The sequence below is a fragment of the Galleria mellonella genome, unplaced genomic scaffold (assembly GCF_026898425.1).
Source record: "Galleria mellonella isolate WM207_F2 unplaced genomic scaffold, CSIRO_AGI_GalMel_v1 utg117, whole genome shotgun sequence".
NCBI lineage: Eukaryota > Metazoa > Arthropoda > Insecta > Lepidoptera > Pyralidae > Galleria > Galleria mellonella.
The window spans coordinates 4,558,933-4,581,516 of NW_026441980.1; the positions used below are offsets into that span (position 1 = coordinate 4,558,933).

At 34.3% G+C, this 22,584-nt stretch overlaps 1 protein-coding gene across 1 annotated transcript in view; it reads right to left on the bottom strand.

The window, feature by feature from the left end:
- Nucleotides 1-22,584, bottom strand: part of LOC113511804 (cardioacceleratory peptide receptor-like) — a 76,659-nt gene that overhangs the window by 18,570 nt on the left and 35,505 nt on the right. Inside the window, exons 3-7 of the mRNA XM_052896707.1 lie at nucleotides 11,623-11,758; nucleotides 10,506-10,609; nucleotides 8,770-8,863; nucleotides 7,821-7,913; nucleotides 6,763-6,945 (exon numbers count right to left, since the gene is read on the bottom strand). Of these exons, the coding sequence (XP_052752667.1) occupies nucleotides 6,763-6,945; nucleotides 7,821-7,913; nucleotides 8,770-8,863; nucleotides 10,506-10,609; nucleotides 11,623-11,758 (610 nt within the window). The remainder of the gene's footprint in view (nucleotides 1-6,762; nucleotides 6,946-7,820; nucleotides 7,914-8,769; nucleotides 8,864-10,505; nucleotides 10,610-11,622; nucleotides 11,759-22,584) is intronic.

The following is a 22,584-nucleotide window of genomic DNA, read 5'->3' on the forward strand; positions in this document are numbered from 1 at the left end:
CTAAAACAGGCTTATGAGAAGTTTGATATTTTTTTTAATAAGTGGGTAAGTGTCTACATATTAATACGTATATATCTTACATTATATAGGTGTCTTTCATACAATTTTGCGTGATAAATAGTTATGAGTGATTCCTTTATAACTTCAATATTTATTTTGTCTTATAACTTTTGCTTCGTTTCAATGCGTAAATACTCATTTTATTTATTAAATAATACGTCAAGGTACATTTTATGCGTAAGTATATAGAACACTGATAAAAAATTACTAATTGTCAAATTAGTTGACAAAAAGTTGACCAGATTTTGAGGTATCGAACCTATCTATATAATCTAATTTGTCTACTTATTAATACGTATACATATAATAATATCGTACAAGCGTTTTTTACTTCATCGATGTGGATTTATGACCGTATTAGACGATTACTACATACGTCACACACTTTGCCATTTCGTTATTATGCTCTCTTTTAAAATTTATTTAACTGCGTTTAATAAATTTTGCCTTTTCAGTGTCTATAATACATTGTTTCTCCTATACAAAATGATGTCACCTGATGCGAGTTGAATTTTGATACAGTGCGCCAGACCTTACTGTGACCCTTCGGAGTTAGGCAAGTAGAAACTTAATGGATTTTTCTCCCATTTGCTCTGAAATTGCTTTTTATAAGGAAGAAAGTTTTCGAGAATATCCCTAATATTGAACTAACTTGGTGTACTAGTAAGATCCCAACATATTTTTTTTCCTTTAAATTTTTTTTCCAGCTTGTTATATAACCTATACGTTGAACTGTTTGATCATGCTGCTTAAATTTATATTCCGTATACCTTTATAAGTATATTTTGGAATTAGAACATTCTTATCACATTGTGTCATCATTATATTGGCTATTACCTATCCACTGCTGGACATAGGCCTCCCTCTCTCTATTAGTAGGTTTTACAATTAGGCTTTGATGACGTTTTAAGAGAGACGCTGCTGCCCATCCTTCGTCCTCTCTTATTCACCTCTTACGACATCCACGGGATAGGAAGAGGTGACCCATTCTATGCCGGGAAACACACGGCGCATATACTTGCTTGTTGCTAAGTTGTTTGATTATTAGTTTAATCGATTGTTTGTGTTTCACCAAAAATAGACTTTTATTTGTAGCAAAATCAATAATTTTAGTTTAAAAGCTAAAGTAGTGAACCGATTTTGAAAACATTTCTATGGAGTTAATAGAAAAGTATATTTTTTTAGATAAAAAAAGAATTTTTCAAATCGTCTCAAAATCTATAGCGTTATGAAGTAACAAATATATAAAAAAAAGATACAACGAAATTGAGAATCACCTCTTTTCAATGCAGATGGTTGAAAAAGGAAGCTTGATTTAAAACTACTGACCCAATTTCATATTTATACTCACAGGCTTATATTACAATAACTTTACATAATAACAGGGTTATGGGATTCCATTTTATGAGCGGTTAACCCCTTTAGCGTCCCTATGAGAGCCTCTATAAAATAATCTAATATTGATTGAATGTGAAAACACCATGGATGTTTATGACAGATCATTGTTGTTAGAATGGTTGTCATCTTTAATTGATTAATTGAGTTGATTGAGTATTACTATTAATTTAATCCTTTATTGCGTATGTCGTTTAAATATACTTGTATGATAATAATATTACCAAAGGGTAACGTCGTGTAATGGTTTTTTTATTGGGTGATAATGGAATGGTAACCCCGCCTGCGCTGCCAGTATACACTGGCGGGGCACCAGTGAGTGATGATAAATGAGAATGAGACAGGTTAGTTAGCCCACAGTGACAGACAGATTAACCGATATGGTTTTCAGGAGGAACTGCGTGGAGGTCGACTCGATAACGTGTATTACTAGCGATGATGGTTACCGCTTTCCATCAGGTGTTTTTTTTATACAACTTAGAATGGCAAACAAGCTGATGGCTCACCTGATGGAAAATGGTAATCGTCGCCTATACACATGAGCAGTACCATGGACATAACATAGTATACTGTTTCAAAATATTCACTTGATGATACATACTTATTATCATAAAAAATACTATTGAATATTTCACATAGAGTCATCTAGTCTCAAATTAAACGGAGCTTGTACTATAGACGTAATAGATAACTGATCTCAAATTCTTGTATCTTATATCTGTAAGTTATCCAGTAAGACTTCTTTTTTTGAGGTCGGTTGAAAATACACTTTATACGCTACATATATTGACAAAAAAATCTCAATTCTTAATTCGGTTGTGTTTTTTTTTTTATTTTAGAACTCAGTCTGTTTTAAACCGATTTGGAAAATTATTTTTTTTTTATCAGAAAGGATATTGATTAGTTTTTTATCTGAAAGGATATGCTAACAAATTAGTTCCAGAAACTAGAAATTTCATCAAAATCGGTCTAGTAGTTTATATTTTTAGACCATAATAACTGTTTTTTTTTTTCACAAATGAAGTATTTTTTGTGGGACGTAATTTTTAATTATTATTCCGCTAAAATGTCACAGCGTAGTCTCTAGTCACTAACTTACTCTACACTCGGAAATCAATGCTTCACCTCAGTCGACCACAAACTCTCAAGTGATACGAGAATAGATGAGTTTGTTTCAAGTTTTGTTTAATAATTAAAACAGCATCTTAAAGTTATATTCAACGTTGCTCCTATGTACATAAAACGCCCTTGTTTGAGATATTATTAGTAATATAATAAATGTGAAAGTGTTTGTTTGTTACCTCTTTACTAGCTTTACCAATTACTATAAAAATTTGTATATGAATATAATATGGAATGGAGAAGGATGTAAGCTATTTATTGTCTCGGTTAATAAACATTTCCTCCTCATGCGATTCAAGTCGCGAGTAAAAGCTAGTAATTCAATATAATATTTTACAATAATAAACTTAATTGAACTAATAATTCAAATAACTCTTTTGGCATTTGTTAGTCAGTATTATCACAAATTTACACACATTAATAAGGAGTCAGTGAATGCAGGTGGCTCAGGACCATTCCTAATGGCAGTCTATTGGGGAGACCTATATACAGCAGTGTTTATTACAAATTTAATTGAAACATTTAACTTTTATTGAAAATTACAACAATTGATTTGTATGTCCGTTCTTTACAGCTAAAATAGTATTTCGAATTGGTAGAATCAAAAACAATGCTTATAAATAAGTTTCTTGAATAAAAATTATGCTTATTCTTTTCCTTTCTATGCAGAGGAGTCACTATCAATTAGAAGAGCCACCAGCTTGTTTGTTATATCTAAGTAGTAATCAACAAATTTGTAATAGCTAGATGTTTTAAAAAGATATTTTACTATATCCATTAATTATAAAAAAAAATAATGTTATATTCATGTGTATTCGGAGTTGCATTCGACAAGTGGAAGTCCACTTTTTTTTTATCAAATTTCTCCCCTGTTTAAGATTAAAATATTTTTACAACCTTATCTTTAGTGGATATCAATGACTTCAATTTGGACAAAAGGATTTTTGAGTGTATTTTTATTGAATGAAATTAAATAGTTCTTCCAAAGAAGTTTCTAAAACGTCATCAAATGTATGTAGGTGAGAGAGAATTTAATTTTTTGTCCTTTTCCGATTCTTGTTTCTTTGGGAGAAGTATTCAAAATTACTAGTAGAATTTTATCTTAGAAGGTTATTAATTTATTGGACCCGGTATATAATTCGATTTATCAAATCAATTAAGTTTCACTAGAAAAATTTAAATGTCGACAGGAGAATGAAAAAAATAAAAAGAAAGACTTTTTTTATTTGGTTAAAAAGAATCTCTGTAATAAATAGACCATCGATAAATGAATAAAAACATTTACACGCCATAATATAAAATATGGTATTTTAATAAAACAACCCCAAATCTAAATGGTGGTTCGGGCGCATAAAATCAGGCTCGATCTCAGTAGTTCCTGTTACCATATTTCACCCGACCCGACTCATCGGCAGGCGGGTCACGAACCGCCTAATTTAGTTGAATATCTTACATTTTCCGTTTTTATTCACAGTGGATCGTTGACGGATTTCTTGTTCGGTTATTGAGAATTAGTTTACTTAATTTATTATCTCTACAATCTACAGAACTTGGCTTGTAGAGATCGTTTTAGCGATACGGCCGCCCATTGAGATTCTTGTTTACTTGTATCTTTTTGTGAGTTATTAATAAAGAGTGTGTGTATTTATGTGTGTAAGTTTTATTTATTTATTTATTAATGTTATATTATTATTCATTTACTTTTATTATTTACATATGTAGGTATATAGAGCTGTTTTTATTGTATTATATATTTAATTTTTTTACTGGATATTATTTAGTTTATCATTAATTGTACGATTATTACCCTTATACATTCTACAGTTTTCTTTTAGCTTCTCAAAGGTTGACTGTAAGAGATCCCTTTATGGAACAAGTCCGCAATTGTATATTAAATCATTTACCAGTGTTTAATCTGAGTTACGTACAATAAAGATTTTACAATACAACAACAATAAAGAGTATTTATTGACTATTTGTTTATGGTTATGTCAAAAAGCACATCAAATATGTGAAGGTTTTCTGCATAAATATCTTCATATAAGAAAGAAAATTATTGTTTATAATAGCACAACATCATCATATAATCATATCAGCCTTTAACTGTGAACGCTCCTGAGGGAGACTTTGTTCAAAAGTCGATTGCTTGGGTACCTCTGTCCCATTCGTGTTTCAACCGTGAAGCAGCTGGGCGTTAATTTACTGGGTACAGAGGAATAACACCTGAGTCCTCAGGAATGGCAACGCATGGGGGGTATCATGAGCGAAACAGTATACTCTGTTATGTCCATGGTACTGCTCATGTCTATAGGCAACGTTTACCACTTTCCATTAGGTGGGCCGTCAGCCTGTTTGCCATTCTAAGTTGTATAAAACAAAACATAAGCTCACTGCTGAACATAAACCTCCCCCTTGGGGGGTGTTGCTATGAAGGAAGTACTAAGAATAGCACATTATGTGCTCATACTATTCTGAGTAAAAACAGGGACAATATGACAACATGATCCAGTAATGAAATCGATCGAAAAAAGTATCATCATCACCATTTCAGCCGTTAACTGTCCACTGCTGAACATAAACCTTCTCCAAAAGGGGAGTTTTATCAATAGTTGCCACGCTTAGTAGGCGGGTTGGCAACCAAAATTAGGCTTTGATGATGTTTTAAGAGAGATTATAAGTTCCCCTAGTCGCTTCTTAAGATACCCACGGGAAAGAAAGAGATGGCCAATTCTATACCGGGATATAGAAGTAACAAGAATAATCTACCTAAATTGGGCAGGGAAACGATTTGTTGGATGAAAGACAAAAAAACCAGACAGCTATAAAACCAGAGATAAAAGATAGTATCTATAGGTTAACACACTATCAGATATTTGGTGAGATTGTATACCATTTACAGTTGTGCAAAAAAATATCTAGAAATAGGAGAGATCTAGACAAAATCAAGATCAGATAGACTACATGAGCACTTTCCCTTAGATATGAGTGTAGACAAATTTGAAACTAAGCTAAGTTGACGGAGGTAATACTAAGAGAAAAGATAAGGTTGAAAGGTAGGAAGGATAAGGTCAAAATCGCAAAGTACTTAAATAAATAGAAACGTTTCGAAATAGACTATTTTCGTAAAATCTTATGTAAGTAACTGCGAATAAAATCTGCTCTGACAAATATACGTCAATACAAGATACAATGAAAAAATATTAAGCTTTTCTTAAAATTCGCTAACTTACTGGGTTTCGAATTCTACCCTAAAATAATTTACTTTTTGCAGAATTTAAAATAGCGTCTTCGTCGTAAATATATTATTAGGCGCCTTTGTGATATAATCAATCAATCTTTTATATAATTTGTTTTTGTACTAGAATAGAATAGGAGAATATTATTAGGCTTTCTTGCGAAAGAGTTAATCAATCTCTTGTTGTAGCTACACATATTTTTTTTTTTTAGAATATAACACAAGAATTTTATTAGTTTCACCTGTGACAGTATCGATCAATCTTCTATCGTAGCTACATGCATGTATAATTTATATTTTACTAGAATTCATATAAACCGTTAAATGTTTTTTTTTTTTATATAACTTAAAATGGCAAACAAGCTGACGACCCACCTGATGGGAAATGGTAACCGTCGCCTACACACATGAGCAGTACCATGGATATAACAGAGTATACTGTTTCACCCATGATACCCCCCATGCGTTGCCATTCCTGAGGACTGAGGTGTCTACAGTTGAATATAGGTCTTCACCATAAGGCATATGTTTTATCTCGCCATTCTACGCTATCTAAAAGTGGTATATTTAATTGGTTTTCCTACTTCTAACCATGGGTAGGAATTAGCGGGCAAAAAGCTAGGGTACCTAATACCCGTGCTATAATATAGGACCTAGAACATATTTAGATAGAAATTACGTAAATCAAAAATTTAAAATCACAAATTTCAAATCTCTGACTCTGACTCAAAAGCTGGATGCGCTGTATTATTATGGTAGGTTCAACAGTCTTTGTCGTTTTTCGATACATGTTTCTTTTTTATGAAAATTGACAGTTTTGCTCGTAAAGCCTTTGCTTATAAATATATTGACGATTTTGATTTCACTCTTTGTAAAAGAAAACAGTCATATTTGAAGCCTCCTTTATGAAGGTGTGTTGAGGGATCTCTCATTGGAGATAAGGAACTCACATTGTCTGGTAGCAGTAGCTCGCCTTCCCAACACCCTCTGACTCTTCTGTCGTATAGTGATCACAATCACACCGTAGCACGCGGCGATGGTTACAGCCGGCACCACGAACAGCGAGACGAACACGCTTGTCATCCATATCCGCCATTGTAGCTTACTTATACTGGACCAGCATTGGATAATACCTGTTTAATAACATGTGAAATATATAATTTTAAATTCAACATTTATCTAAGCAGATTAAGAGAGATGTATGTAAGAACAAAGACGTTTGACATTGGGTTTTATCTGCTTACTCTGTAAAGATATTTTTTTTGTACCAAAGAAAGGTAGCAATTAAGCATACAGCCAGTCTGATGGTAAACGGTCATTGTAGTCTGTGTGTGCTTGCAACACTAGGGATGTCACGTGCACGTTGCCGACACTGAAGAAACCTTAATATAACCTTTTTGAAAACCCCCAGATATATTTATATTGAAAGTCTTGGAGTGAAGATAAATTATTACAATTTATTATAATATATTTATATACCGATCATTTATATATTAGTTGTGTATTGAATTTTTAGTCAATTTTCTTCAAAACTGGGTTGGCTAGAGCTTAGGTTTTTAATTCGTATATATTGTTTAAGTGCAATAAAGAATATAATATATTTTTTTTTTGTTTTGTTACTTTTTAATTCCGTTAGTTATAAATCGATCTGGTAAATTAATTTTTTATCCAAAAGAATGCACTTATAGAAAATTTCTATGGAATCTCACAGAAATTTTATCAAATTCAGTAGTTTAGTTTTTGAAATCAAAGTATCTCGTTTTGCCATAATTGTAGTCAATGTCTTTGTAGAAAATTCATTCTTAAATTATCTTAAAAATATACGTTTGAAATAATATTAAACTTAATTCATAATTTCATTCATTCATTCATTGAGTGCACACAATATTTAAAATAAGAAATATTTTCCCAGAAAATTTGTACGCAATTTAATAAACATTACACGATTAGTTCTATATTTAATATAAGCATATATTGAAATAATATCTTTGATATAATAAGTACTCACCTACGTCTGCTTCATCGAATAGAAATAACATGGGAATACAGAATAAAAAACTAATAAACCAGGCGACTAAAATGAGAGCGCGCGCCCGCCGCCCTGTAAAAAAAGAATATCTATATAAATAATTTTATTCTCACCCACAAATGTTACGCCACTGTATTTATGGAGGCATTTACAAGTATTTCCAACTCATAAAGTTCGACAGTAAAATAAATCTGGAGAATTTATTTTGAAAAGTATTTCTAGAAGGTCACGGAAAGTATAAAGATGTGGGGGATGAGTACGGGATGAAATTAAGAGTGTTTCTTTTGACTCTATGTTAAATTATTACATTCACCAGAGGCAGAATTTGTACAGAAGTCGTTTGTAAAGTAAAGATATGCTTGCAAAGCTGTGTTTTGGTTAGAAGGATGAAATTTGGCAATAAAATTACAAGACTTTGTACCCTTAATCTTGATGGTATTTGGTACAGAATTGGTAACTAAATAGCATTCATAATAACAGATTTTATCAATAGTCATACATTCAAACATTACATAGCACAATGGAAGATCAAAAAGAGCAGATCTTCCAAGAACAAAATTCTCCAGAATATTCTAAGCATATTTTTCATCGCGCTAAGTCTTGATAGTGTATTTATATATGTGTAAGTGATACGATAGTTTAAAATTAACTATTCTGAGCATAGACTAAAAACCATAGATACGTTTTCTTAATCCAATATTCAATTTTGAATGTAGATTATATACAATATACAATATACATTGACTATAACAAATTTCACTGCCATAACGTTGTCCTTAGGAATATCAACGCATATGAACGGGCATCACAGTGTATTTTATAATGTCCGTGGTGCCTTTCATGTTTATAGGCGACGGTTGTCACTTTTTATCAGATTTATTATTCTGTGTATCATAAAAATATAATGTGATTATGTGAAAATACTTACAACTTCCCGTAAAATTCATTGGATGTGTGATGGCGTCACATCGGTCTATACTGAGCGCTACCAATACGTAAGTAGATGAATATGTAACTACACCCTGTAACAAATAAAAAAATAGTTGATGTATGTAAAAGAGCCATGGTAAGGGCCTGCGCAGGCGAGAGACATTCTTTAGCGTTTTTTCTCACAAAGAAAATAGAACATACAGAACGTACTATACACGTGCTTTGCATAACGTATTCGAGTCTGTAACAAATCTCCAGTGAATGCAATGGCAAGAAGTAATTATTGCTCAATGCTCTCTGCGGAGGAACGTCTATAGTCTGCGCACGACCTACAAGTACCTACTCTTAAGATAGAAGTAGTTCGTACCGAAATTTGGCCAAATTAAAAAAAAAAGGATTTTTAATATCAATCAAATTATCCCTCACCAAAGGGAGACTTTGTACAAAAGTCGATTGCTTGGGTACCTCTGTCCCATTCGTGTTTCAACCGTGAAGCAGCTGTGTTTGCATGGCTGTGTTTCGGTTTGAAGGGTGGGATATGGCGTGAATTTACTGGGTACAAAGGAATAACACCCGAGTCCTCAGGAATGGTAACACATGGGGGGTATCATGGGCGAAACATTATACTCTGTTATGTCCATGGTACTGCTCATGTCTATAGGCGACGGTTACCACTTTCCATCAGGTGGGCCGTCAGCTTGTTTGCCATTCTAAGTTGTAAAAAAGAAACATTGTAAATTGTTTAAAAACTGATTTTATAGTGAACTTAAATGTAAATCATAATACGAATAATTTAACTGTCACTATAATTTTAGATTATGGAGTTAAAAAACTATTTAGAAATATTAAAAGAAAGTATGAATTAGTTGCAGATATTACTAAAACTTTGCAACTTGTTTAACGAATGAATAAATGAAAACTCTTTATTATTCCATTCAAAGAATGATACAAATTGAAAAAATTAACATATTGTTAATTTTTTATGATTAATGTAAGTTAATTTGCTATAAAGAGTTAATATTAAAATTTAAAATACGTACCTAAAACATTTTTTTAAATAAATACATAATAATATGATTAAAACATGTTGATGTAGAATTATTTATTCATTATAGTCGAGCTAAAGTTGCTAATAAACATGAAAGTTTATAAATACTCAGTTTTATGACAAAAGTTAGTAAAGGGGTTTCATAATTTTGGTCCTAATTAAACTGGTCGCAAAGATTGTTAAAAGTATGTTTTAGAAAGTTTAATTTTACATAAAAACTAATTATTTGCAGCAACTTTATTTACAAGAACCTGTTTCCTATTTTATATTGAAATTCCAAAAAAAACTCTTTAAAAGCATGTTACGGGTGCAAACCCCTTTCAAACCATACTACAACATACCAATACATATTGCACTATAGCTGTTCTTACACACAAATTCCTAGAAAGAATGAAGACATACTTTACAAAGAAAATTGTTAAAAAGAATACGACAGGGCAATGAGAAGCCAGTATGTTTTAAGTCGCGAACGTACGGTGTATATTTTAGGAATCAATCACGATTCATAGATATAATTAATATTATATAATTACTAATTTTAAATAAAGACTATATTAAATTATATTAAACGACATTATGAACTTAAATAGTATTAGTTTTTTAAAAAACCTATCGCCGACCGTCAGAACGTAATCAGCAGCTTGTATTATTATTTTCCTGTTTTACTATGATTACATTCTCATTACCTGTAAATATTTCATCATCTTGCAAGCTAGCGACCCCGCAAGCCAGGTGATGGTTATACGCTGAACTAAGTCAGGTAGTACACTTATTAAACCCACCAGTAAGTCTGAAACAAGTGAACATTGTTTAAATAATAATTTGAAGTGTTGTATGACATATGGTAGAGAATGCCATCAGGCATTAAGTCAGCCCTGTAGACATTTTTCAATGTGTGCAAAAGTATAAGTAAATAAAATCATATCAGCCATTAATTGCCCACTGCTGAACATAAGCCTTCCCTATAAGGGGAGTTTTGCCAGTAGTTGCCATGCTTGGCAGGCAGATTGGCAACCGCAGATAGTCTTTGGTGACGTTTAAAGAGAGACGCCGCTGCTCACCTTTCGATCTTCAAACTCCCTTAGTTGTCTCTTACTACACCCACGGGAAAGGAAGGGGTGGTCCATTCTATGCAGGGACCACACGACTAATAATATACTCGTATGTACAATAACAAAATATTAATCGTTAGTTAGAAATGAGTGTATATTCTAAATGAATGCGCTATTACTTACTAACAGTAATAAGATATACTGTTTTTTAATTGTGATTGTATGTCTTAATTTTTTTGTATATTGATATACTATGTATATATTATGTTACTATGGCACACGCATTAACGAAAGGAAAGAAAGGAAATGGTTGTGTATATACATACATATATATTGCTTTCTGTTTTTTTCTTTTTTTTTCATTCTTTTATCTGTTTTACTGTGTATTATGTGTATGTTTTTGTTGTAATTTGTATGCTGTAAGTAATGTAAATAAATTATCTATCTACCTATCTATACAAAAAATCTAAGACAACAATTTTAAGACAACAAGTTTACAATTTTAAAATAAATATTTAATTTGACTATTTTTGTGACATATTGCTTTGCTTAACAACCGGTATCGAGTTCAATTGTCAGTTGGGCTAACGTAGGAAAAGTACTTTTGTCTGCCTTTAAATCTACGTTGCTTGGCCTTTAAATCTACATAACACAGGGTATCGAAGCTTCTAGACCAGGCAATTCGTGTGGCAGTGTGGCACTTATTATAATTGCATTTATTTTTATTTTATCTGATACATCTGTACTTTACCTGATATAGCTAGTTGCATGATGAAAAAGTTCATTCTGCTTTTCCTTGATTTGGTGAGGAGTAGTGCCAGGACCACAGTGGCGTTGCCTGCTACGATTGCCACGAGAAGAATCCACAGCACCGCCACCTGTGCTGTCTGGTTGGAAAACCATTATCATTAGCATAAATATGGATGTAACGTACCTGCTTACATACTGACGCCGGTATGGTAAAATGTATTAAGTGTCATTTAGAAAATTTTATAAGAGTGGAAAGAAAATATAAAAAAATGAAAGAAAGACAAAATATATTATAACAATAATGAGCATTGGGGGGATTTGCCTGTAGTTGCTACGATTGGCAGGGGCAAACCGCAGTAAGGCTTTAGAGATGTTTTAAGACGACGCTGCTGCCCATTCCTCGATTATTAAACTACCTTAGACGCTTCTTACGACACCCACGGGAAAAGAAGGGGTGGCCTGTTCTATGCCGGGGCCACACGGCTACATAAATTCGCCAAAAAGTCCAACTGATTTGATTTTGTCCTCAAACTTCATAACTTTTCCCGGTTGGATAAAGATATAGCTAGGCAAGTAAAACTAGCGATCCGCGATATATAGAAAATACAGCCCATGTCACTTGCCGATAATATAGCTTCCAACATTGTGTTTGTCCATTACAAGCAAAAAAAAATCAAGTGTTTTAATATGTATGTGTATATATATATATATATATATATATATATATATATATATATATATATATATATATATATATATATATATATATATATATATATATATATATATATATATGTATATATATATATATATATATGTTTGCGCTTGAAGGTGAGAAGCTCTTGGTTGAAATGAAATGCTTGTCCGTGCCTCAAGTTTTATAATAAATTAAAATAAATACAAAAGTGCGTGTAGTTCTATCCGTTAACAAAATTTGAATGTTTGACCTTCTAGCGGTTAAACGGTCTATATCTATGGTTCTAATATTGCAAGTGCGAAAAATTTAACTTTTATTAAAACAACTATAATGTCTAATCTTGAACATGCCCCCGGCCTTGGAAGCTTCAGCTTTCAATTTTAAAACTACAACACTAGAATTAGTCATCAAGTAAGGGACATATCTTGCTGTAAGCGCGTCTCACGACACCTGACGATGTGCGAATATCGGCTACTCTAGTGATGCCGTCTTTGCCAGGGAAGATCTTCACTATTCGACCGAGATGCCATTTTAGCGGCGGTAGGTTGTCGTCCTTAATAACTACTAGCATATCAGGCTGCAGTTGAAGTGTGTTCTTCCTTCCTTTAGTCCTTATTTGAAGTTCTGACACGTATTCCTTCGCCCAACGGGACCAAAATTGCTGTCGAATCTGCTCAACTCGTTGATAACGTGTCAGTCGATGAACAGGCGTCTCAGTGAAGTCATCACTAGCAGGCGCAGTAAGTGGACGTCCCACCAGAAAATGGCCTGGACTAAGAGGCGACAAATCTTGTGGATCTGAGGACATAGGGCTTAAAGGACGGGAGTTCAGGACCGCTTCAATTTGTGTCAACACTGTACTGAACTCCTCGTAGGTTAAGTGCGCGTTTCCTACTATACGACGTAAAATATTCTTACAGGACCGAATTCCAGCTTCCCATAATCCGCCAAAATGAGGCGCATAAGGCGGTATGAATGTGAATTGAATATTCTGAGCCGTGGCATATTCTATAATCTGTGACGAACAATTAGCTAAAAAATGTTTAAAGTCATTCATCAATCCAACAAAATTTCTACCATTATCAGAAAAAATCTCACATGGTTTGCCACGCCTAGATATAAATCTCTTTAATGCTAATAAATATGCATCTGTTGACAAGTCACTGACGAGTTCTAAATGTACAGCGCGCGTTACAAAACAAATAAATAAGCACACATAGCATTTTGTCGTCCTAGCACCTTTACCCTTACGATTAAGTATGAGTATTGGTCCGGCGTAGTCCACCCCAGAACGCATAAAAGGAAAGCCCGAAGTTAAGCGTTCCTTTGGTAAATCTCCCATAAGGGGAGTAGGGGTCATACCTCTCAAGCGTTTACAAATAATGCAATCATAAACAACCTTCCTTGCTAAGTTTCTACCGCCAATTGGCCACCACGTTTCACGTAAGTTATAAAGAAGCGCCTGTGGAGCTGCGTGCAACAACTGCTTGTGTTCGTGTCTGAATAGTAGTAGGGAGAAAATATGTTTAGATGAAATTAAAATCGGATGTTTTTTATCAAAATTAAAGTCGGGAGAATTTACAATCCGACCACCAACACGAATTAGTTTATTTTTATCAATAAATAAATTTAATTTAGACAAATTATGTTTATTAACTAGAGTACTATTATTTGTGAGTAACCTATACTCATCTGGAAACGATTCTAGTTGAGACAGTCGAGCCAAAGTTATATCAGATTCCCTCAATTCATCGACAGTGAGAGTACCTGACCGTTGAGTATTTTTATTGCGCGTATTATGAATAAAACGTTGTATATACGCGACAGTTCGTCTCATGCGACTATATTGAGAAAATCTAACAAATGGAAATAATGTACGTTCGCAGTCTTGATCAGTAGCGTAGGAATGTGTCACACTGGATTTCAGCTCAGGCAATAGTTGCTGAGAGTCAAATGAATTTAACGGTACATTATTGCAACTGAAGTTAGTGTGACGAAGAAAAGATGGGCCTTCCCACCATAAAGTAGAAGATGAAAGGTCCTCCATCTGAACACCGCGCGAGACCAGATCAGCTGGGTTTTCCTTCCCACTGACATGACGCCATGGAAGTTCCTTCGCCAACTCATGTATTTCTGCCGTTCTATTTTGTACAAAAGTTTTTGTAAATTAGGCGACATGTGTAACCATCCTAGTACTATGGTCGAGTCAGTCCAAAACATGATGTTATCAAAATGACGACGAAGTGAGTTAATTACTTTATCATAAAGTCGAGCCCCAAGTAAAGCTCCGCATAATTCTAGTCGCGGGATACTGACAGGTTTTAAAGGTGCAACCTTACCCTTTGAACATAACAATTTTACCGATACAAGTCCGTTATTAGTTACTGTTCGAACGTAGATGCAAGCGCCGTACGCAGTCTGCGATGCATCGGTAAAGATGTGTAGCTCTGTACATATCGCTTCGTTAGCTATAACATGACGGGGTATGCGGATGGTATTAAGCATTGATAAGCCCTTTACAAATACGGTCCATGCGCGCAACACGTCTCGCGGTACCTCATCATCCCATCCTAGTTGTAATAACCATAGTTTTTGCAATAAAACTTTGGCTATTATAATGGTCGGACTTAATAATCCCAATGGATCAAATATTTGAGAAACGTGCGATAAAATGGTTCGTTTACTAATCTTGTACGTATCAACTTTAACTTGAGTATTAAAATAAAACTCGTCTGATGCATAGTACCATCCAAGACCTAATGTCTTGCACTGAACATTTTCTCCTAATGTTAATTCCTGTGATGCGTTATTATTTGGAATTTGATGAACCAACAATTCATCACATTTAAAATTAAATATCCATTTTCTTAAGTGAAATCCTCCAGAACTTAAGACATCTGTGACCTTCTTACAGAGTACAAGCAACTCCTGCTTGTCATCTGAACCTGTAATCATATCATCTACATAAAAATCATTTAAAATTATTTGTTGGACGGCTGAGTCCTTACATTCGAGTGCCAGCTGCTTTAGACACCTAACACTAAGAAACGGTGCGGAGGCTGTCCCATACGTTACCGTATTCAGTCGGTAAATACCTAACGGTTCAGATGGGTTGTCACGCCACACAATCAACTGGAGATCGCGTTGTAATTCGTTTAAGAGACACTGCCTGTACATCTTTTCGACGTCTGCACAAGCAGTGTATCTATGTTGTCTGAAACGAAGCAGGATGTCAACTAAATCACGCTGCAAGGGAGGTCCGACTTGTTGAATGTCATTTAAAGACACTCCACTACTTGTGGCGGCACTCGCATCGAACACCACGCGAAGTTTTGTTGTGCTGCTGTGCTCACGATACACGCCGTGATGAGGTAAAAAGAAGTGTGGGGTTCCATATAAAGTTACTCGCGTCATATGATCTAATTCGATGTATTCGTGTATAAATTTAAAATATATTTTTTTATAGTTAGAATTACGTTCTAATTGCCTCTCTAGTGCCAAAAAACGACGTTCAGCTTGTGACAAAGATTCACCCAAAACAGATGGCGACTGTTTCAGTGGCAAGCTGACGCAAAACCTTCCGTCACTATTGCGCGTGGTAGTACGAATGAAAGCTTCCTCACAAGAGCGTTCTTCGTCAGTCTGTATGTCACTAGTTTTAGGCACCTCTTCTAACTCCCAAAACCGTCGTAACTGAGTGTCAATAGATTGAGTGAAGTTACATTGGACAGACGTATTGATATTGTGCGTGTTAAACTCAATAGGCCCTGAAATAATCCAACCTAACCTTGTATTTTGTAAAAAGGGTCCATTGGGTAATCTCATTTTACCCTCGCATAATAAGTCCCAAAATAAGTCTGCGCCTATTAAAATATCAATATTTTGAGATTCATAATATTGTGGATCAGCCAGCTGTATATAGTCAGGTATCATAAACGACTGCGCGCGTTGACTATACATAGCAGTAGGTAGCGTAGATGTAATGTGCGGCAACACAAAACATTTAATGCGTGCGGAGTAATTTTCAATGCGTGATTTGATCTCGATATCACATATCTGTGATGACGTTGTTACTGTGTTGCCGACACCTCGAATTTCGCAAGTGGACTGTATTAAGTTTATATTAATTAAATCGCATAGTGGTTTAGAAATAAAACAATGTTGACTACCACAGTCGAGAAGCGCGCGTGCTAAGTGAAACTTATTGTACCTATCGGCTATCTCGACTATAGCTGTAGACAATATAACGGGTCGCATAGTAGATTGTTTGTGAATTAAATTAGAATTATCTATGTGTGCACTGTTTACTCGAGACGAATGAATTTGCGCGGGGATGGACGGCGCGGGCGGTGCGACGGTCGCGGGGGTCATTTGACTAGAACCCGGGGTTTCGTTGTCGGCTAGATGCATTGATACGACCGCTACTCGATCAGTCACGTTATTATGAATAAGCGTGTTGTGTTTTTTAAAACACAGTCTGCAAGGTCCAAATTTGCACATACTAACTGAATGCCCTGGACGTAAACAGTTCTCACATAATTTATTTGCGGTTATAAATTGCAGTTTAGCGTCTAAGTTAGTGTCCAAAAATGTTTGACATGAATAAAGTGGATGATCAGCGTTACACATTAAACACGATTTCTTAGTAGACGTGATTCGACCTTGCTGTGACTTATTGGTGGAAACATTGCAGTGCACTTTATGTTGTGATTTTTTATGTAACGGATAATATGACGATTGTTGTGAAGTCGCGTTTTGAGTTTTAACGTCACTGTTAACCCTGTGTGAAACTAGCAATGTTTCCAACATGTCAGCCCTGTCTCTGAGGAACATAAGTAAATCATCTACCTTCAGTGAAGAATTATCATTAATATATTTTCGTGTGGTGCATTTAAATTGTTCCCATTCACGTTCGGTGGTTTCATCTAACTTAGACGTTATAATAAATATGATTAACGTATCCCAGTACTCAGTAGGCTCACCTAATATTTTTAATGCGCGTAAATTTCTTAGAATAATGTCTGTTAGTTTTCTGAGTGCATGTGGTGATTCCTTAGAAAGTTTTTGAATAGTAAATAAGGCCTTAACGTGGTTATGCACCAACAGACTGCTATTGTTGTATCTGTTGAGAAGTAGTTCCCATGCTACCACATAGTTACTAGCAGAGAATTCTAAGGAATCGATAACTAACTCCGCGCTTCCCTTTAGTGACGATTTTAGGTAGTGGAATTTCTGAATATCGCTAATTTCATCGGAATTGTGTACTAGAGATAGAAAAATGTCTCTGTATTCGATCCAATGCTCATACGTTCCATCATATACAGGTAGGGAGATGGTCGGAAGTTTTATAGACTGTGACGCCCTATTACTGCCCTTACTGGACGCGCTAGTGACCTCTACCGATTTGAGCAAACATTCAGCTTGAGCTAGTGCATGATAATAGCAATCTTCAAACAATTCTCGTTGCGTCAGCTGCGAATCTAAATCTGAATCTCGTACAATTTTTTCGATTTTTGTTTGAACATCGCTAAACTCTGTAAATAAGCTCGTAACACCTTGCATGCGTAATTTTACATCGGCGCATTTTTGATTAGTTAATTGTTCGAGGGTAATATCACTAACGGCATTAGAAAATTTAGTAAGCCTGCTTTTTAATATGCCACGCGTCTTGACTAGATCCTTTAGCAATTCATTATCGTTTTCATTATTAGCGACTAGCCTATTAGGGGATCTTTCACGATTTATTTTAACACTAGCCTCATTTATACTCATTTTGGCAAATTATGAAGGTACTTACGTTTGATTCTTGGTCTGTAAGATCAGCCTGTGCTAGCTGCGACACAAAGCTGCTTCTTATTGCTGAACACAAGAATTGTAACGTGACTAAAGGCACGGTGTGACACAATTGAAGCGAAGGAGATGGGGTTAGGGAGGATGGCAGACCGTTCCGGAATGCGTTTATGGACGATTGCTGTCTGCTGCTGCTCCTCCGACGCCTTAACCTCGATCCTTACTAGATGTCTTCTCACTTCTCGTAGTCCAAAACTTGTGCGATGAATTGGCATACGATGAGTCCAATGGTCGCTGACTCGTACTTTGCGTATTATTATCCGGCTCGAAGGACCAAAACACGTATGTTTGCGCTTGAAGGTGAGAAGCTCTTGGTTGAAATGAAATGCTTGTCCGTGCCTCAAGTTTTATAATAAATTAAAATAAATACAAAAGTGCGTGTAGTTCTATCCGTTAACAAAATTTGAATGTTTGACCTTCTAGCGGTTAAACGGTCTATATCTATGGTTCTAATATTGCAAGTGCGAAAAATTTAACTTTTATTAAAACAACTATAATGTCTAATCTTGAACATATATGTATATATATATATATATATATATATATATATATATATATATATAAGATGTCTTTTATGTTATTTTTATAATATTAGTTCAGATGACATCTTTTCTACTAAAAATGCCTTTATATTTAGTTTTAACAAACCAGAAACTGTATTAATTCATTAAGTATGTAGCATTTAAAGTTCAGAAATATTTTGCTTAATCTGTTTTGAAAATGAAATGACAAGTTCCCTTTAGTATATTGTTTTATAGCGAACTAAAACTAATTTCCTTTTTTTAAAAATACTTATAAAATATTAGGTGACGGCGTGTAGTATGTTTGTGTGCGTGAAGTATGGATGTAAGGTATATTGAATGGATTGGTGTGTGGACTGTATGTTACGATCACATATATTATTTTATTTACTTTTATCAACAATATACTGTAAATAGCTACAATAAAAGTATCCATTAAAGGGACATAACAATGAAGACGTAAAAATGTTTTTTTTTGATGCGTGAAAATGGTATGGTAACTCCGCCTGCGCTAACGGGATACGCTGGCGGAGCACCAGTGAAGGGTGATAGATGAGAATAAAAACAGGCCAGTTAGCCCATCATGATGAATTCATCAGGAATTAACCATGATAGTTTCCAGGGAGAACCGCGAGGAGGTCGACCTGGTTGGGTATATTGCTAGCAATGGGATTCTCAGTCTCCATTACTAACAATCCCTTTCTCTCCAGACGTAAAAGTTTATTAATAACTCTTCCACTTTCTAAACGTGATTGATTGTTTTGCAGCTTTGTATTTTGTGTCAATAAAAGTGATTGATAAGACATTTTAGGCTTTATATTTTTTCTTTTAATATTCACATACAAAATAATTTATTACTAAGGTTTTGCTATATGTTGAAAATTATCGAGAATTTGAAATAATAGAATCTTAACTTAAACACTTAACAAAACTACAGCATGGGGTTCTTAAAAAGAGGGTAAAGAGGTTTCTTTAGGCAGGCGCTCATAGGCTATGATTACCGCTTACGATTAGGTGGGTCGTATGCTTGTTTGCCACCTCAGTGGTATAAAAAAAAACATTTAATTTAATATATATGTTGTTACATCTGAGGATTAAGTATTTTTTTATGCAACTTACGAATGGCAAACAAGCTGACGGCCCACCTGATGGAAAGTAGTAACAGTCGTCTAAAGACATGAGCAGTACCATGTACATAACAGAGTATACTGTTTAGGCCATGATACTCCCCATGCATTGCCATTCCTGAGGACTCAAAAAAAGAAATAGAGTATGTGCACTAGTGTATTGTGTTCTGTACTGTGTAGTGTACTAGTGTATTTACCTTGCTTTATTCGGTTCTATTAGTATTTTTTAAAATGGATGGTGGTCACGGGATCTTTGTTATGAAACAATGCAATCTCATCGAGTTAAACACGTTTGATTTATCATGATAAGTAGTTAGCTAACCGATTTTGATCGGAGTCTCCCCTTAAATGGAGTCTAAACGCCATTATAATGTCAGTATAAGCAGGAGCATTGTAATAAAATAAAATAAATTCAATTCACGTTTAAATAGCTATGTAGTTAATATTGACATTGGCAGGACATTGTATGTTTGGCAACTATTATATTATTTTATCAAGATGTACAATATAAATTGTATGTAATTAGATTAATATATTGTACCTTAATTTTAGCATAAAAACAATTAATTGCGTGCTATTTTAGTACACAAACTCATGATAATTTAAATTAACATATATTATATATATATATATATATATATATATACTGTAAGCCCATGACTATATATTTTTATGTGCTGTTGCTCGCGACTTCGTCCGCGTGTCTGTCATTTTTCGTAAAATAAGTAGCCTATGTCCTTCCTCACGGTTCAGTGGTTTTGATGTAACAGACACATTTCCCTTCACTGCTCTGCTCCTATTGATCGTAGCGCGAAAAGTATACAATAACCTGCCCAGGAGCATGAAGAGTAATTGTACCAAGTTTCGTTAAAGTCCGTCGAGTAGTTTTTGTTCCTATAGGAACAAAAACTACTCGACGGACTTTAACGAATCGTTATAACGAACATATAGACAAAAAGACAAAAATTTTACTGATTGCATTTTTGGCATCAGTATCGATCACTAATCACCCTCTGATGGTTAATTTGGAAATATATTTCATGTACAGAATTGACCTCTCTACAGATTTATTATAAGTATAGATAAATCTTTATTATTATTATTATTATATATGGGAACAGAAGAAAAGAAAACAATTCAAATGTCATTTTCCTGCAGTTTAACGCTTCATATGGGCTAAGTTAGGATATGATCTATACGTGTACTTAATTTTATAAATCTAGTCAGTAGTTTTTGTGTGAAAGAATATCAAACATCTATTCTTAGAAACTTTTGCATTTATAATATTAATAGGATGTATGTCTGTTCATATATTTTTACTTAATATATGAAGTTTGATTTCACTTTTTACTTACAGAATACTAATATAAATTAAACATTTATTTTTCATCCATTGAGTAGTGTTGTTCCACTTTTGGTGCTTATGTATAATAATATCGGAGGGAGACTTTGTACAAAAGTCGCTTGCTTGGGTACCTCTGTCCCATTCGTGTTTCTACCGTGAAGCAGTTGTGTTTGCATGGCTGTGTGGCTGGTGCGATATGGCGTGAATTTACAGGGTACAGAGGAATAACACCTGTGTCCTCAGGAATGGCAACGGATGGGAGGTGTCATGGGCGAAACAGTATACTCTGTTATGTCCATGATACTGCTCATGTTTATAGGCGACGGTTACCACTTTCCATCAGGTGGGCCGTCAGCTTGTTTGCCATTCTAAGTTGTATAAAAAAAAATATCGTGAAAATAAAACATTATACAAAGGAAAGTGTTGCAGATTCAATTTAATATGTGAGAATGAACTCTTTTATTATTGCACGTACTGGCCACTTATACTTTTTTACTATTAAAAATATAATGCATTATGTCGATTCTATTCTAATTTTATAAAATGGATGTTGAAAACATAATATGTATTTTATTTATCTCGCCGTTTTTATAAGTATACTAGCTGACTCGGCAAACGTTGTTTTACCATATATGTTATTTCGAGAATTATACAGGAAAATTTATCCTATAATTATTATATCCTACAATTATTATATTCGATTGCATCTTGCAAGTCTATTGCTATATAAAAATCGCGATTAAAAAACAGGGGTTGATCGTAAAAGGGTGACAATTTGAATTTGTATGTATTTTTAAATGCTAAATCATTAAAAAATAAAAATAAAAAAAAATTGCCAAAAGAATAAAAAATAAATATTTAGGTAGGTCACCCTTATCATTGAGGGGTATGAAAAATAGATGTTGGTCGATTCTCAGACCCACTCAATATGCACACAAAATTTCATAAATATCAGTAAAGTCATTTCGGGGGAGTTTGGTAACAAACACCGCGACACGAGAATTTTATATATTACGAGTAGAGATGATAGTTTAGCCGCATTTGCAACGCAATTATCGCAGTTATCAACAATTTATTTTTCATCCATTGAGTTGTGTTGTTCCACTTTTGGCGCGCATGTATAATAGTATCGTGAAAATAAAACATTATACAAAGTGGAAGCTCCACTATTATTTTCTTCAAGATAACGTGTACGTTTCCGTGCAACGACCTGTTTTCTAGACTATGGAGTAATGTAAGGTGGAAGTGATATTACAAGTTCGTCCTTTGTTTCATTTGCACGTTCGTGTACAATAAATTCTGTTAATATCGCATTAAGATAATATAATACTAACACCGTTGACTGTTGAGATAGACATATTTTATATGTCGTGTGGTCCCGGTATAGAATGAGCTTTTCCTTTCTTTCCTCGTAGGTGTGGTA